Source organism: Palaemon carinicauda, chromosome 26, assembly GCF_036898095.1.
Source record: "Palaemon carinicauda isolate YSFRI2023 chromosome 26, ASM3689809v2, whole genome shotgun sequence".
Taxonomy (NCBI): Eukaryota; Metazoa; Arthropoda; class Malacostraca; order Decapoda; family Palaemonidae; genus Palaemon; species Palaemon carinicauda.
This window is the reverse complement of record NC_090750.1, coordinates 41004328-41021570: the sequence shown is the minus strand read 5'-3', so window position 1 is coordinate 41021570 and position 17243 is coordinate 41004328. Positions and strand designations below refer to the sequence as shown.

General features: G+C 38.4%; 1 protein-coding gene across 2 annotated transcripts in view; it reads left to right on the top strand.

Moving 5' to 3' along the window:
* The window catches only part of LOC137619500 (inositol 2-dehydrogenase-like), a 31966-nt gene extending 17296 nt beyond the window's left edge, over positions 1–14670 (top strand). For both annotated transcript variants that reach the window (XM_068349593.1, XM_068349592.1), the window contains 3 exons: positions 3899–4122; positions 5256–5421; positions 14521–14670. In XM_068349593.1, coding sequence (XP_068205694.1) covers positions 3899–4122; positions 5256–5421; positions 14521–14630 — 500 coding nt within the window. In that variant the 3' untranslated portion in view covers positions 14631–14670. The remainder of the gene's footprint in view (positions 1–3898; positions 4123–5255; positions 5422–14520) is intronic.
* Positions 14671–17243: the final 2573 nt, after the last annotated feature.

The window sequence follows — 17243 nt, the reverse complement described above, 5'->3', positions numbered from 1 at the left end:
CAAAGGAAAAATATTTGAAATATAGAATTGGATGGAAAAATTTCGTAAAAATGCTGACCAATAACTCACTTGATATATAATTACGCAGAAAATAAAGTAAGAATGTAAAATTTTATTAGAAAGGAATTAAATTGATGTAGCTAGGCCACGGAACCATGGGGTCATTCAATACTAGGAAAATTTTAGTTAATGTTGTATAAAAGGGAAATGCAACTAGAAAGAAGGCAATTTAGGCTAGATGTTAAAATTCAAAAAGGTAAGATTACGTACAAATGTAATGCAAATAAGTTATTTAGGTCCTATAAACTATTTGTAATGTGCGAGATGGGAACCAAGTTTATGAATGTTAAAACTTATCTGTTGATGGTCTGACAGTGGCCGAGCTTGCATAGAGTTGATGACTCACATTGCAGTCAGTTCGTGTCTGTTGAATAGTCTGGTCTATTCTTTACATATTCTCCTCTGTCCTCATACACCTGACAACACTGAGATTACAAAACTATTCTTCCTCGCTCAAGGGGTTAACTACTGCAATGTAATTGTTCCGTGGCCGTTTTCCTCTTGGTAAGAATAGAAGAGACTCTTTAGCTATGAAAAGCAGCTCTTCTAGGCGAAGGACAGTCCAAAATCAAACCATTGTTCTCTGGTCTTGGATAGTGCCATAGACTCTGTACCATGGTCTTTCAGTATCTTGGGGTAGAGTTCTCTTGCTTGAGGGTACACTCGGGCACACTATACTATCTTATTTCTTTTCATCTTGTTTATTTTTTAAGTTTTTATAGTTTATACATGAAGGATTTATTTTAATGTTGTTACTGTTCTTAAAATATTTTATTTTAATTGTTAATTACTTACCTTGTAGTTTTGTTATTTCCTTTCCTTACTGGGCTATTTTCCCTGTTGGAGCCCTCGGGCTTATAGCAATCTGCTTTTCCAAGTGGGGTTGTTGCTTAGCAAATAATAATAATAATAATAATAATAATAATAATAATAATAATAATGATAATAATAATAATAATAATAATAATAATAATGAAAGCACCACATTTGAAAAAAAGTATGTGGTGTCACCACGTAGAAATAGAAGGTGTGGGTGTACAAAACTGTGAGGCATATGGGTGTGGGAAATGGAATAATAGTTTGCGTGTGCAAAATTATGGGGCATATGTGTGTGAATAAGGGAATTATACTTTGGATGTGCAAAAATGTGAGGCGTATGTCTGTGGGAAAAAGTATAATAGTTTGGGTGTGCATAAGATGTGAGGCTTATGTAGTGGGAAATGGGATATTTGTGGGTGGGAAAAATGGGTGATGCGTGTGTTTTGAAAAATGAATTTATGCAGATGTGGGAAGACTGTTGACCTTCACATAGAACTAAGTGGTTTTTGCCAAAGTAATGAGCTGAATTGGGGGTATGCTGTGATGAGAACTTATTGATGCATTATATATTTCAGAAAAATCAGATTGTCTAGAAACCTATTTACACATGAAGAGTGTTTGTGACATCTCGTGGTTTTAAGATGCCATGAAGAGGCTTTGGTTTACATTCTTAGGAGTGGCATTACTGTGAAACAATCAATAGGCTACTTGATCTAAATAGAAAATTGTTGTAAAAGATGGAATGTCTGGCTGACGAAGAGTTTTGTATTTTTCCAAACAAATTTCTACTGGTTGTATTTTTTTTTTTTTTTTTTTTAACGTCATCCTCTGCTGCTCATCCCGATATCATCTCCTTTAATGTCTTCCTTGGCGCCTCTATTCTTTCTTCATTTCCACTCTAATTCTTACCACCTCTATAAGAGGATAGTGCCATCAGTGCACCTCACAAAGTGCTCTATGAGCATTACTGACAGGTACAGTATTTTCAGCGTCCCTTCAATCCTTAGCTACACTTGCTTTGTAGCCTTTTCTTTTCTTCCATCTTTCTGTCCAAACTCTTAACTTTTACTTCATTGTGTAACTGCAGTATTTGCCTCACTGAGCATCTCTGTACTGTGCAGTATGTCCTTTCTATTCCCACCTCTGGGCTATATAGCACAAATTCCATATATATATATATATATATATATATATATATATATATATATATATATATATATATATAAATTCAATCCTCTCCATGTTTATCATCCTTCAAGTAGCTACCTCTTTCTCACTCTTCACAAGGCCTGATATACCCACTGATACCAACAGTCTCCACAACTGTCATTGTCAGAATCATTGGTTGCTCTGGATGCTGATGACAATGGGAAGGAAAGGGAGAAGGATAGAAGATGGATATAATGACGACTTCACTTAAATATGCATTATTCAACTTTCTTTCTTTTGCCAATTTGTAATCTTTGATATTCGAATTAAACCTAGAAAGCCTTTTATCACATATAACACATGAGGTCACTTTCCAACTAAATGCTATTTTCCCAAAAAATATTTTGAGTTAATTCAAAGGCTTTTGTAATCTAGGTATTTTTTGCATATTTATCAGACTTGATCCCATTTGACATGAAATATACAGTATATTGTTATAGGTTCATAGTTGATTAATTCATTGATAATAAGTTACGTTTATTCTTAATTTTCGCATTTACAATTTGAGGTTCATTGGATCTAAAAACATTCCTTATAACATTTCTTTTCATATGGTGTTCTTCAGTTGAGTAATTATTAGAATTCTAAAAAATTTTTACTCTAATCAAATCAGCAAAGGTTCCTCTGTAAAATCACCAAACTTGTGTATAATACTTTAATGCTTATTAATTTAAACTACTACTACAGCCCCAGTTACCAGTGCAGATAAGACGATTGTCTTGTTTCTTAGAATGAGATCTGTGATTGGGAAAAATAAAAACAAAATTACCAATATATGCACAGCTCAGAGACTGATATGATAAGACTATATCTCTAGTCTTGGGTAATGCCATAGCCTCTGTACCATGGTCTTCCACTGTCTTGGGCTAGAGTTCTCTTGCTTGAGGGTACACTCAGACACACTATTCTATCTGATTTCTCTTCCTCTTATTTTGTTAAAGTTTTCATAGTTTATATAGGAAATATTTATTTTAATGTTGTTACACTTCTTAAAATAGTTTATTTTCCATTGTTTCCTTTCCTCACTGGGCTATTTTCCCTGTTGGGGCCCCTGGGCTTAAAGCATCCTGCTTTTCGAACTACGGTTGTAGCCTAGCAAGTAATGATAATAATAATAATAATAATAATAATAATAATAATTAGACTATGAACATAACAGCTCTTAAATCCTACAGGTACCACATTCTAACACTGTTGATAAGTAGTCTGCTGGGTCTTAGCGCAAGTGACACTGTTTTCGGAAAATTATAATGAGGATTGCCCGTTCAGTTCGAGTGCTGAAAGATAATATTGAATGTTTAAAGGTTTAAAGGTCGCTCATGAATGGCAGAGGCAAGGGACAGTCACATTGCTCTATCAAGCAGGACAATGCCCTAGAGACTAACCATATATACATATGATCAGTGCCCAAGCCCCCTTTCAACCCAAGCTAGGACCAAGGAAGGCCAGGCAATGGCTGCTAATGACTCAGCAGATAGACCTATAGGCTCCCCCAAACCCCCATCCTTAGCTCACAAGGATGGTGAGATTACAGTGACCAAAGAAACTAACGAGTTTGAGCGGGACTCGAACCCAGTCTGGCGTTCACCAGTCAGGGACGTTACTATCTTGTAGCCAGAATGGAATAACTTTGTTAACACTTAATATTGCAGTTGAAAATTAAGTTTAGGCCAAATATGAGAATTTGCATTCAAGTGCCTCAACCTTTGCATGATCACAATTCATCTTGGGAACATTTTACCGTATTATCGTGTATCTTCAAACCTTAACAGACTTAGAGGCAAAGTTATTAATTAACGCATTTTTCTAGGTGGTATATTCCATGACTGTGCAGTCCATGACATCGATCTCATCTGCTGGGTGATTGGAGATTATCCAACACATGTCTTTGCATCTGGCTCTGCTTTCATCCCCGAAATTAATGCCATTGGGGATCATGACACAGTAGCTTTTATGATGAAATTTTCCTCGGGAGCAATTTCCATGACAGACTTAAGTCGTAATGCAGTGTATGGCTATGATCAACGTATTGAGGTAAGGATAATAGCCTAGTTTAATTAAGTTTTTATGAAAAACTACTTTACATCGAACATGAAATAAAGTAAAAATAGGACTTACGATAAGAAACAGAATGTAAGATCTCCTATGTATTGGGGAGAGCATATAATGATTCTCAAATAAATTATGAAACATTATTACATTATTCTGTCTATTCAACTGCTGTCTAATAAATTGTGTAAAGACATACCGTTTAGCGGGTTATTTTAGCGGGACTAAATTTTAGCGAATTGAGGGTAAAAAGATATGTAAAAAAAATTGGAGGTTTTAATTTTGGCGGTTGCTACAGCAGTGCATAAAATTTTTAGCGGGAATAAGATTGTAAGCTATCATTTTGAGCAGAACATGCATGAGATGGATTGATGGGACAACGATTACATTTCAGTGTTTAATACATAACTGGATCCAGCTGACTGGCTACAGACGTGTACATAGCTGAATTTTATTTAAGTACAAATTTACATTTAAAATCCTTTTTTTATTTAAAAATTCACAGAAAAACTGTAAAACGTAAATTGTTAAAAATTCTACTGCATGACTTTAGCTAACGGAAGTTCTCCTTAAATATCCTTCAGGGCAGCACTAATACCAATCTCACGAAACCCACCTCGGACAATTTCTGGAGTATTCTTTAAGTAAAAACATTCGTATAAACCATTTAGCTGACAATGGCTTCAGTTTTGTTAATGCAAGATCCACTGGTTTAACTAAATCAGTTTTATTGTCCGACTTTTCATTTTCCTTCAATTGTTTCGCAATTTCATTTGAGTACCATCCCTCAAATGACTGACGCTAGTGGTTTTTAACGTCCTTCTGAACACCAACATTTGCGCATACACAAATGTTACTTTCAACACGCCCTAAGTCATTATTGAATTGTATTTATGTTTAACCACCAGTACCGGTATACAATTAATGTTAAAACGATAATGGAAACAAATAGGGTTATTATTTAAAATGAAATTTTAGCGGAATTTATTTTAGCGATTTGACAAAGCGCTAAAATAGGCCTAAATTAGCACCCGCGAAAAAAATCCGCTATACGGTAGTATCAGATGCCAAGAAATTCACGCTTGCACAGATGTGATGTAGTTTTTCTATTTACCTAGGTTTTTGGTCCCAAGGGCATGCTATCTGCAGCCAACGAGAGGCCTTATAACCTCATAAATAGCACTGCAGATGGAGAGAGTCAGCCTCCAATTAAATATTCATTCCCCTCGCGATATCATGAAGGTTATGTAGCCGAGGTTGAACACTTTTGTGATATCATTCAAGGTAAGAAATCTTCATAAATTATTTAAAAAAAAATAACTTCATAAAAAAGATGACCACAAGTAAGCAAAGTCCTGCTTATGTTTTACTTGATTATGAACTTGTTAAAGCTAAAATATAAGTTTTTGATAGTAATATGAAATGCGAATGTCTTTAGATATGTCTGTTTCACTCTTGCATTTATTATTTCAACTACGAGAAGTTATACCCTGTTAAAAAGGTAATGCATTACATATGAATAAAGTATCAATTAAAAGAAGAAACACACAAAGAAGGTGGAGGTATGGATAGTTAGATGAATAAATTAAGGAAAAGTAAGCCAACATCCAATCTAAAGAGAATTAAAACTATTTGGAATGATTCAAAGCTTGTACTTGTAATAGAGCAAACGTACTAATCCTTGTCAAATTGAGGTAAGATTAGGAACGATCCTATGTAGAGGAGGAGGCTAAAAAAATTTAAACTGCTGACTTGCAAGTCCATGGCTGTACTATAGCACTCAGGGGAAACTTAACTCAATCAGATGAGTCGGCGGAAACACCTAAAATTTAGATATAAAATTAATTATTTCTATACTCGCCTGGTGTTCATTTTGCTTCTCTCTCGAAGCTGTTAAAATGTCTACGCTTATACCAAAATTAAAATTTTCATTTTCTCTTCGCAAAATCCCTCCCCATTTGGGAACCATTGCGCCATCTGGCTGTCGATAGTATCTATTTATCTAGTTCAAGGGTTCCCAAACTGTGGAATATGACCTTCAAAGGGGTCATGAGCCCTTTTCTGGGGTTCATGGAGGGTCTAAAAACTACCTTCACTGCATTCAGCTTGCCAGAATGGGGCAAAACTTTTCAGTCAGTCTTGGAGCTGTCTCGTGTGCAAGCACAGTCTGGCAGTGCATTGTCAGGTACCATAACTGCCAGATATATCATAATTATGCCATTTTTTTTTCTTTTTCTATGGTCTTTGGCATATAAAATGTCAATTAATATGACAAGTTGTATCTGGCATAATTTTGGCATATTTCAATATTTTCTAATATAATCATATTTCTTATGTATATTTTTAAGTGCCATATAATTCTAGTGCCGTGTGGAGCCCATCTGAACGCTTGATGAACTATTATCTCTTGGGGAGTACGAAGAGCATGCATAAACCATCTCATCTACCCCTCATCATGATCTCATCCACATATGACACTCGAGTAATCTCTTATAGTTTCATTTCTAAACCTGTCCTGCCATCTAACTCCCAATATCGTTCTGATGGCTCAAATCTACTAAATCTGTTGGAGATTTTCATTGTCATAGCATGACTTATGTCTATTTAGTAATACGGATCTCACTAAACTGGTGTATAGTCTGATTTTTATATGTAATTCCAGGCTATTTGATTTCCAAATTTTACTTAACCTAGCCATTGTCTGATTTGCTTTTTTCAATCTTTCATTAAACTCCAGTTCTAAAAACCCTGTATTGGAGATCATAGTTCCTAAATATCTAAATGATTTTACCTCATTAATCCTTTCTCCTTCCAATGATATTCCATCTTCCATTGCATTCTCGGTTCTCATTATCTGTCTTTCTTCTATTTATGTTGAGCCTAACATCGTGTGATATTTCATGCATTCTGGTAAGCAAGCATGGCAAATCCTGTGGTGTTCTGCTAATAAGGACAGCATCATCAGCATATTCTAGGTCTGCTTATTTCCTATTACCAATCCAGTCCAATTCTTTTCCATCATCTACGCATTACAAAATCCATGAGGAGGATAAACAACATAGGTAACAACACATTTCCTTGGAGTACTCTGCTGTTCACTGGAAATTCATTTGATAGGACTCCATAAACTTTAATTTGCTCTTGCTATGTTCATGAACAGACAATGAAATTCTCATATTTAAGAGGAACTCCATAATAACGGAGGACCCTCCACAAATTGGTCGGTGCACACTATCAAAGGCTTTTTCATAGTCCACAAATACCATCAAAAGTGGATTTCTATATACTAGGCAATGCTGTACAACATGTCTCAAAATGAAAATTTGGTCAGTGCAACTTCTACCTTCTCGAAATCCTGCTTGTTCATCTCTCAGCTTTTCATCAATCTTTCTCTCCAGTCTCTTTAGAATAACCATACTATATATTTTCATAACAACTGACGTAAGTGTAATTGCAATCAGTCAGGTTTCCTTTTTTTGCCATTTTTACCAACACTCCTAACTCCCATTCATCGGGTTTTGCCTCTTCATGCCACAATCTACAAAATAACCTTGTAAGTATTCTGGGAGTCCGTTCTTTTTCAGCCAATATCATCTCTGTAGTTATTCCATAGTATCTAGGGGCTTTCCATCTATTGAATTTTTCAATGATAGCTCCAACTTCAAACACACTGAATTAACTCATGGGCATATCAAGATCTTCATCAGATTTAGGTACCATATCAATCAAATTATTCCTTTCGTATCTTCTATTCATAGCCTCATTGAAGTGTTCCAGCCAACATTGTCTTTCTTCCTCTTCTGTTGTTTTAACAGATCTATCTCTCTTTTTGTTGGGCATATGCTTCTTCTTTGCCCCAGTAGAGATTTCATTAATAATTCTATGAGCGATTCTTACACCATAGCCACTCCATGAATTCATAGCTTTATCAGCCTCACCTACTTTACTGTCTAAATATTCTCTCCAGTCATTCCTGGCTTTTCTTTTGACTTCACTATCAATACTGGAATACTTAGCATGCTCTACCTTGTAATTTTCATTACTTCCTCGAAAACTTTTAACAATCGATTTCTGTTTTTGTGTCTCCTTTTTATAGTATCCCAAGTATCATTCGATATTCATTGTTTTCTCCTTGTAACTGCGTGTCCCAAGTCATCAGTACCAACTGACTGATAAATGTTCTTAATATCACACCATTCTTCATTTATTGTCTGCTCTTCGTCTCTTTAAAAGTCTCTAAGACTGCAAATCGATTCCAACATTCAATTGCAAAGGTTTCTCTGTGCCCCTCTTCTTGAAGCTTAGTTGTATCAAACCTAGGCATTCTATCTAACATTCGGTATGGTGCTTTCGGTTTTAATTTCAGTGTGGCAATGAGACAGTGATCACTACCAATATCTGCACCTCTATAGTTTCTTACATTTGTCAGAATCCTCCTTCTCTCTTTATTAACGGCAATGTGATATATTTGATTTTTTTAATTGCCACATGGTGAAGTCCATGTATTTTTGTGGATGTCTTTGCGCTAAAAAAGCGTACCTCCAATGACAAGGTTATATGCTGAACAAAAGCTTATGAAATGTGCTCCATTTTCCTTTTTAAATTTGCCAAGACCCTCAACACCCATCACATTCTCTATCCCTTGATTATTCCTTTCAACCTTAGAATTAAAGTCGCCAATCACAAATTTCATATCCCTCTTTTGGATCTCATCTATTATGCTCTGTTGTTCTTCATAGTATTCATCTGTCCTTTCTTCAGGGGAATCATTTGTTGGTGCATAAAAAACTATAATACTCGTATTGCACTGCTTTGATTTGAACTTTGCAAGAAACATTCTACTATTTACAGCTCTCCACTCAGTTAATGCCTTTCTGCGCTTTGTGTCATCACCATTCCTACCCCTTCTCTTCCAGCTCCATGTGTTCTTCCTGAATAGATATACAGAATTCACTCTCCATTTGCTGTAACTTCCCAATCTGATTCATGGTCCTAACATTCCAATAACCAATTTTCAATTCTTCTTTAGTATTCATAAACCAGGAGATTCTTAGCACCCCTCTACGCCCGGGACTGGGGGCTATTCTGTCATTTTCTCTTTCCATAGACTGACTGACTAAATCCATAGAGGATTCATTGGCTAGGTTATATAAAGGATAACCAGTTTCTTGTTATGCGCAGTGCCTATCTAACTAAGGCAAGTGACCCCGGCCAGTCCATACTAATTCCAGTAAGAGCAACCACCAGGCATCAGGAGTAAAAGCTGAAGAGACAGTTTGTCTATTGCCATAAACCCAATCCGTCACCCTGCTGCCAGTGACTTCCTCGAGATTTAGGGGGGCCATTTCCTCCATACCCAAAGTTCTCATTACTCCACTAAGTTACTCATCCGCTTATGTGAGTATAACCATTAGCAAGCATGGATTTAAGGGAAGGAAATTCTTCTGACACTGGTTCTGAGAAACTCGCCCAACCACAGCTGTCACCATGACCTAATGGAAATATATTCCATTTAATTTTATCAATTGTTTTTTCAGTTTACATCACTCTTCATCTCATTCTCTCTTATGATATCATTTCTTCCTTACTAACCACATATTTACAATTGCTTTATTATTTATCACTTTATTTCTATATTACTGATGATTTATGTCCATTAAAGCTTCCCTTCATTCACTAAATAGGCTTACATTAGCTTTCCTGGTGTTCAACTTGTGTCTAAGTGTTGAGACAACGAGTTTGTGGTTACTTCCTATATCGGCTCCCAGTCTAGATTTGACATCAAGTAGCGAGATTTTACATTTTCTATTTATTGCTAAATCTTTAATTTGGTTTCGGTATTTTCCCCAGGGAGATGTTCGAATATACTTGTGTATATCTCTGTGTTGAAACAGTGCGTTGGCTATTATCAACTCATTAGCTAAACAAAAAACGGGCAAATTGAACATTATCACGTTTAGGTACCTTGTTAACCACCTCCCGTAATTTACCATATACTAAATAAACTAAAAAAAAATAGACGAAACAATTCCATTGCGTCTTTTATATCTTTAACTATATTCTGCCAAATCTCATTATTTCTTTGCAGTGGCTGAGTGGTTCAAAAACTCCAATTATTAAGTTATGATAACTTCATACAGATATTTAACTATATGCTGTAGGTTGATATGGCTGAAGTTTTTTTTTTAAATAGTTAGACTTACTCTCGGGTTCCTAAACAGTGGTGTACACAATCAGGCTAGACTTTAGTCTGAAGGAAAAATTCGAATCAAGATCTCGAAACCTCATCTATGTGGTAGTTTTATTTTTCTTAATCATATAGTGCAAGGTACGTGGGCAGATGTTATTGTTGGACATCATGATTATTCCGAACACTTACTGACAAGTGTAAAGGCATTTCCCCAATAAGGAACTGGACTGTCCTTTCGTGAGGATTTCTCAACTTGGTCAAAAGTGTATTTAAGTTGAAGTTAGCTCCTCATATATTGTTGGAAGAGGTGAATAGTGAATGTGGATATTGTACGAGCAAACCGTTAGGTGATATTTGATAGGTGAGGTGGATGCAACTAAACTTTATTAAACAATCAACGAGTTTTTATACAGTGACTCGCTAGCAAGAACGTCACAAAAATTCAAATATGAAAAAGCTTGTGCTAGCATGAAAACACAGGATGGTCTATTAACAGTATAGGGAAGAGCGAGTGATGAGGTAAAAATCAAAATATTTATAATATACGAGTGTGTATAAAACATGTGCAGTACATGGCTCCCCCCCCCCCTAAAAATGACATATATGTGAAATAGTGTGCCCTGCTTTAGAGAGGCGTACTGTAGGCGGGTCATCTGAAAGCAGATATGCAGGTTTTAGGCGGTCAATAATGACCCAATCTTCTTTGCCATGAAAGTCGATGCAGAAAGCCTTTGGTGTACAACGGATCATGTGGAAAGGGCCCGTGTAAGAGGGCATTAGCGGTGGCTTGTTAATGTCGTTGCGCAGAAAACATATGTTGCCGAATGCAGATCTGTCGGTGTGTTGCTTAGCTGGGGGCTTGTAAGTCTGGCGGCATGGAGTAAATTTTCCCCCAACATGACTTAGGCGCTGGATATTGTCTGAGGAGGATGCAGAGAAAATTTGGCAGGGACAACCAATAGGTCGCCATATATCATTCCAGCAACTGAGACATCCAGGCCATCTTTAGGAGTGGTTCCTTAGTCCCAGGTGGCTCCAGGGAAGCTGAGTAAACCAGTTGGAGTCCTTGCAGCGGGACATCAAAGCTGCTTTGAAGGTGTGATGAAAACGTTCAACCATTCCGTTGGCAGCAGGGTTGTAGGTGATTGTCTGATATAGGGTGATTCCCAGGAGATTTGCTAATGATGTCCACAATTGAGGTGAAAGTGGTACCCCTGTTAAAAGTAATATGCTCATGGATACTTAATCTTGCTATCCATCCAGAGAGTAAGGCAGATGTACAGGAGGCGAACATTGCAGTTTCCATGGGAAGGGCTTCAGGCTAATGAGTGAAGTAGTTAATGATAGTAAACAGGTAATGATGTCCTTGTGATGTTGGTAGGGGACCTACTACGTCGACATGAATGTGAGCAAAATGACACTGTAGTTGAGGAAAGGTGCCAACTCCCGAATCTGTGCGTCTATATACTTTTAAAGTTTGGTATGAAATACAGGTGTGGACCCAATCCCTAGGATCCTTAGTAATGCCGTGCCAGATAAACTTCATTTTCAGTAGCTGTGCAGTAGATTGGTATGAGGAATGTGAAAGGCCATGAATGAAATCAAACACCTATTGTCCCATGGTCTAGGTCTACCAGTACTGACATCACAGAGGAGGGCGGTGTTGGAGTCGTCGAGAGGGACGTCCTCCCAACGGAGGGATGTGCAGGATGTCCTACATGCTTGGCACTCTGGATTTTTTTTGCTGGGCTTCTGCCAAGGCATTGTAATCTAATCTCAGATGAATGGCGGCCAATGTGTCTCTTGACAGGGCATCAGCAACGGAGTTAAATTTCCAAGGGACGTGTTGAAGGGTATAATTGTATTCAGCAATGGCGGAGAAATGTTAGCATTGATGGGCGGACCAGGCATCAGACTGTCGAGTGAAAGCATGCACCAGAGGCATGTGGTCCATGCAAATGACAAAGCGCCTACCTTCCAAGAAGTGGCAAAAGTGACGGACAGTTAAGTGCACCACCAGCAATTTGCGGTCGAAGGTAGAGTAGCTGAACTCCGCCTTGGACAGTTTTCTACTGAGGAATGCCAATGGGCGGGGTGAGCCATTGACCACCTGCTCGAGAACTGCCACAATAGCAACGTCGCTGGCATCGGTGGAAAGAAGGAGAGGTGCATGGGGCCTGAGAAGAGTGAGAGAAGTAACAGTTGATAGGGCATTCTTTGTGTTGCAGAAGACTGCTTCTTGAAAGGGACCACTTCAGGTCTTTTTGCTTGCCCTTGAGGGACGTGTAAAGGGGGCAAGAGGGGCGTTTTTATGGTCAAGGGCGTGGGAAAGTTCTGAACGGCTGGATTATGTTCCATATTAAGCCGTAATGGATGTTTAGTTTTCATGTTCAACCGCGTTGAAAATCCTTACTGTCACGGATAAGCACTAGGGAATATCAGCAAAGAAGCCAAAACTATATCAAATACAACAGGGTAAATCTCACAATTTTAGACCAGAACTTAGTCAGGGAAAGTGTTTCAAATGCATTTTCTGCAAGAGTCCTACATCAACTCTAAGAATTCTTCTTGTAAGTTATCTGGGAAAAGGTGAAGATTTACAATGAATGGGGTTATAATCAATTTTGATTCCAGCTCTCTCTCTCTCTCTCTCTCTCTCTCTCTCTCTCTCTCTCTCTCTCTCTCTCTCTCTCTCTCTATTTAACTATCTAAAGTATTTTTTCCATCAGCCATCTGAGTACCCTAGAAATCTACTGGGGGTTCGTGAACCCCAGGTTGAGAACCCCTGAATTATTCTACAGGAATAAACTTCTCGTTTACCATCATGGTAAACTCCTTCCAAATCAGCAGTCTAGGCTTTCATTCTTGTTTACTATTAACGGTATTACCTTTACGCCTCTACGCAAATGACTCATTCAATGTAATCTTATTCATGTTAATGTGCAACTGCCTAAATATGGCAGGCTTTAGCCTACATTGGGCCGGGCTCATTGGCAGTCAAAACATAACTCAACTGTTCGCTGTTTGAAGTAATAAAAACATTAAAAATCATCTTCATATTCTATAGAAGCCATACGTGATAATATTCATGTCATTAAAATAGGTTGATCACGAGTTAATAGGGCTACTCCTGCGAGCTGGAGGGAAATTAAGACTGAAATTACTAGGCCGGGAGCCAGCCCCACTCATTCTCATCTCTGCTGGCTTTTTTTTTTTTTTTTTTTTTCTTAATTATGATTTCTTGTTATACCGTCATTTGGGCCATATCAAGTTGAGTGGCCACCATATCAACATGGCGATGTTTGCTCACATCAACTATTTGTATTTTTTTCTTTATTCAGGCACCTAGTGCAACGTCAAACAGAATTACTTAAATACTTATTGTGGAGCATACAATTATCACACAACATTTAAATTTGGTGGAAACTATTCAGATATGGTATTTAAGCTGTGGATTTTGTCAAAAGACTACATGGTAATTAGTTACCTTTCAGTCACACTTTATTGGCTCTGGGAAAAAAATACTGTTTTTTTATAAATGTTTTCATAACAAATATCTTATACTAATATCTAATTAATTATAATCAGCCTGTGTACCACTAAATGACTGCTCACAACTATGCATATTAAAATGAGACCAACTGTATTAGTGTGGAGAAAATTGTAACTTAAGGCAATGGCTTAAGTAAAACCAGCATGTATAGTAAATATGTATTCATTACTCTATACGTATAGTAAATATGTATTCATTATTCTATACGTATAGTAAATATGTATTCATTACTCTATACGTATAGTAAATATGTATTCATTACTCTATACGTATAGTAAATATGTATTCATTACTCTATATTATAGACTTGGCTGTGAACAGATTAATTTTACGAAGTGAAATTTTCTTATTTTTTGGAAGGCATTAACATTTAAACAGCTTAAAGAGAGAAACGATGTGAACATCAGGGGAGTTTCATAGAAATAATGAAGCAGCACTAGAAAATATTGCGAGTCCTAGTATTTAAAGAATTTCTGCAGTGGCTTTACAAACTTTGAAAGGCAAAATTATGAACTTCATGATATTTCCTGTAGCCATACTTCAGTCTGGTTTTACTCTGCACTTTTAGATGTGTCTTTCTAAATATGAATGTTTTCTTTAAATAAAATTTGGTTGAAACTGATTTAATGGCTCTTTCCAGGTCTCGATAAGACATCAGTCACAGGGAAGAACACCATGAATATCTCAATCATTGCTTCTGCACTTGAAGAATCCGTTAAGACTGGACGCATGGTAGAGGTTAAGTACTGAATGGATCTCAACTCTTCGAAATAAATGGATTCTTTTCCAACTCAGTTTTTATTGTTGATAGGTTCCTGATGTTAGACACCGTAGAATTGCCCAAGTATTCATTATTGGAACAGCTATCTTTTACAAAGTTCTTATTAGCTTCACATTCTGCTGAAAACTTGAATTAAGACGTGTGTCAATTTGTCAATTTTGGAGACCAGTTATTTCCTGCACCATAGATCCGTTGATACCTTTTAACAATTCGTATTGAGTGGTAAATCTTATCCTGCTCTTAATTCTTTGAAATGTTTTCTTTCTCTTTTGTAAATGGATCAATTTGTGAAGTTAACAAGAGTCTTATCATATAAACTGCAAAACAATAAGCAGAAGAAGGTTCATGAATGAATATGTTATAGTTGATAAAACATATCGGACTAAGAAGAAAATGGAATAAAGATTATTGAAGGAAGTCAACTCTTAGGTATGCGAAATTAACTTTTATCTTAAACTATCAGTTTACTTGGGAAACTAGATATGGTTATCATTAGATCACCTTAATCTAAGTTTAAAGAAATGAAATAATTTGACCCATGTTATTATATGAACCTTCTGAAAAATTCCTAGTCAACCAGAGGGTGGCACTATACTGATGGCTCATCTCCACAAGGCTTAATGATACCCTGCTGGACCATAGAGTCTAATTTGTGGAAAGCATAGGGGATCTGCTGTAGGGTGTGGATGGCAAACGGGACAGCGTCCTCTTTAAGGTGGATTTCCATTGGAGGTCTGGCCATCGACCTCAGTGGAGCTGCTTTAAGGTCCTCCTTAGACACGAGAACATCATTGAAGGTACAAAGGAAATATTATCGGGCCTCGGCACGGGTCGTGTTGGCATGGAAGGGTAACTCCCTACATCTGTTCACGTGGATGACCTGTAGGATGGGCCGTGGAAAGTCTAGTGGGATAATGGCCAACTCCTTGCAATATGTGTAAGACATGAGTGGCATCTGAATTCCTTCGTGGACTTGGATCGTGGCTTGACAGGATTTGTTGGCCTAAGACAGAGTGGCCTTTAGGGTACCTAAAGCTGGTGTCATCTGTGATCCATCTGCCTTGATTGTCAACGAGGTGGCAGAAGTTTGTAGCTCGTTCCTGGCGATATGACGAAGTTCCAAATGCTGAGGACCCATCACTGATACATCGGCTCCTGTGTCTGGCAGCATCATAATCTTTGATGTCTCACCCTTGTAGGTGAGGTCGAAGGATATGGGTGCCGGTGAGGGGCATGTTGTTGTGGAAAAGGTCTCAACCTTATGACAGTTGGAGGGCTTGCTCGAAGGGGGCGTGGCATTGGGAAGGCCGCCCTTCTTGGCATTCATCTGCTGTCGGCAACATCTGTCGTAGTGGCCCACTCGGCCACAGTGTCTGCAAGTGGCCTTGTTGGCAGGACACTCTGAGATCTTACGCCAGTGTCCCTTACCGGCACAGTTTCCGCATACGCTGTCGCCAGCTGGACACTTCTCTGAAGAACTGTGCTTTGTGCAGGAAAGACACGAAGTGCCCCGGTTAGGGTTTAAATGAGAAGTAGTACCCTTGCTCCCCTGTCCTTTGTTGTTTTTGTAGGTAGAGACCGCACACAATTTAGGAAGAGGAGCACGTATGGCAGTGGTGGCTGTCCTTGTGGCCTCATAAGAGCGACACTCATTGACCATGGTGGCCATGAAGCTGAAGTGTCCAGGGCTATAAGATTTTGTGTGAGCTCCTCGTCCCTGACTTGCATGATGATGATCATCTTTAGCTGAGTTTCTTCGCAAGCCACAGACTGGCCAGGACAGACGTCGACTTCTTCAGCTATGTGCTTCAGTCTGACGTAGAAAACGCTGAAGCTTTCTCCTTCCCTCTGTTTGCAGGAAAGCAGGTCTCTACGACGCAAAGCTTCATTTCGCAGGTTCTTGATGTGTTCTTCCACGTTCCTATCTCTGTCTGGTGGCACATTGATTGTGTGTTCGAGTATCCTTTGGGTCTCCAGGCTGAGGCACATGCAAAGTTGTATTAACTGCTTCCGGGTAGGTAAAGTCCCTAGATCCACTATTACACTGTAGTCATCCCAGCGTCTACGCCATTCTCTAAACACTTGATCTGTGGCGTCGGGACGTAAGGGCGGTGGGGTCTGGGTGATGGCTTTCTGTGGAGGTGATGGCTGAACGGGCGAAGATACTGAAGATTGGGTTGGAAGTTGTTGCGAGTCCGGTGGTGTTGCTTGTTGGTGGGCAGGGTTGACCATGAGTAGCTGCAACAAAGCAGTGAAGCGCTGAGCTCCCTCCTTTTTTCTTAAATAGCCTTCTTAGCGGCATAGTTCCTCCTCGTGACAACGTTGATCCTCCTCTCTCTGACGTGTAGCCAACTCAGCCTGTCGAGATTCCTCCAGATATTTGATGAGAAGCCTTAAACCCCATCTGTAGCTGTTGAAGGCGGCATAGACAGGTGTGGTGAGAGCAAAGGCGGCGTTTCCAATATTGAAAAACCTGTTGGGGTTCAACGGCCTGTTGGTGAGATTGGGTGTGAATGCAGCTGTTGGTGATTGTCATTGTCCTGGTCATGTTGCATATCCCCAGATTCGTCTTGATGTGAGGT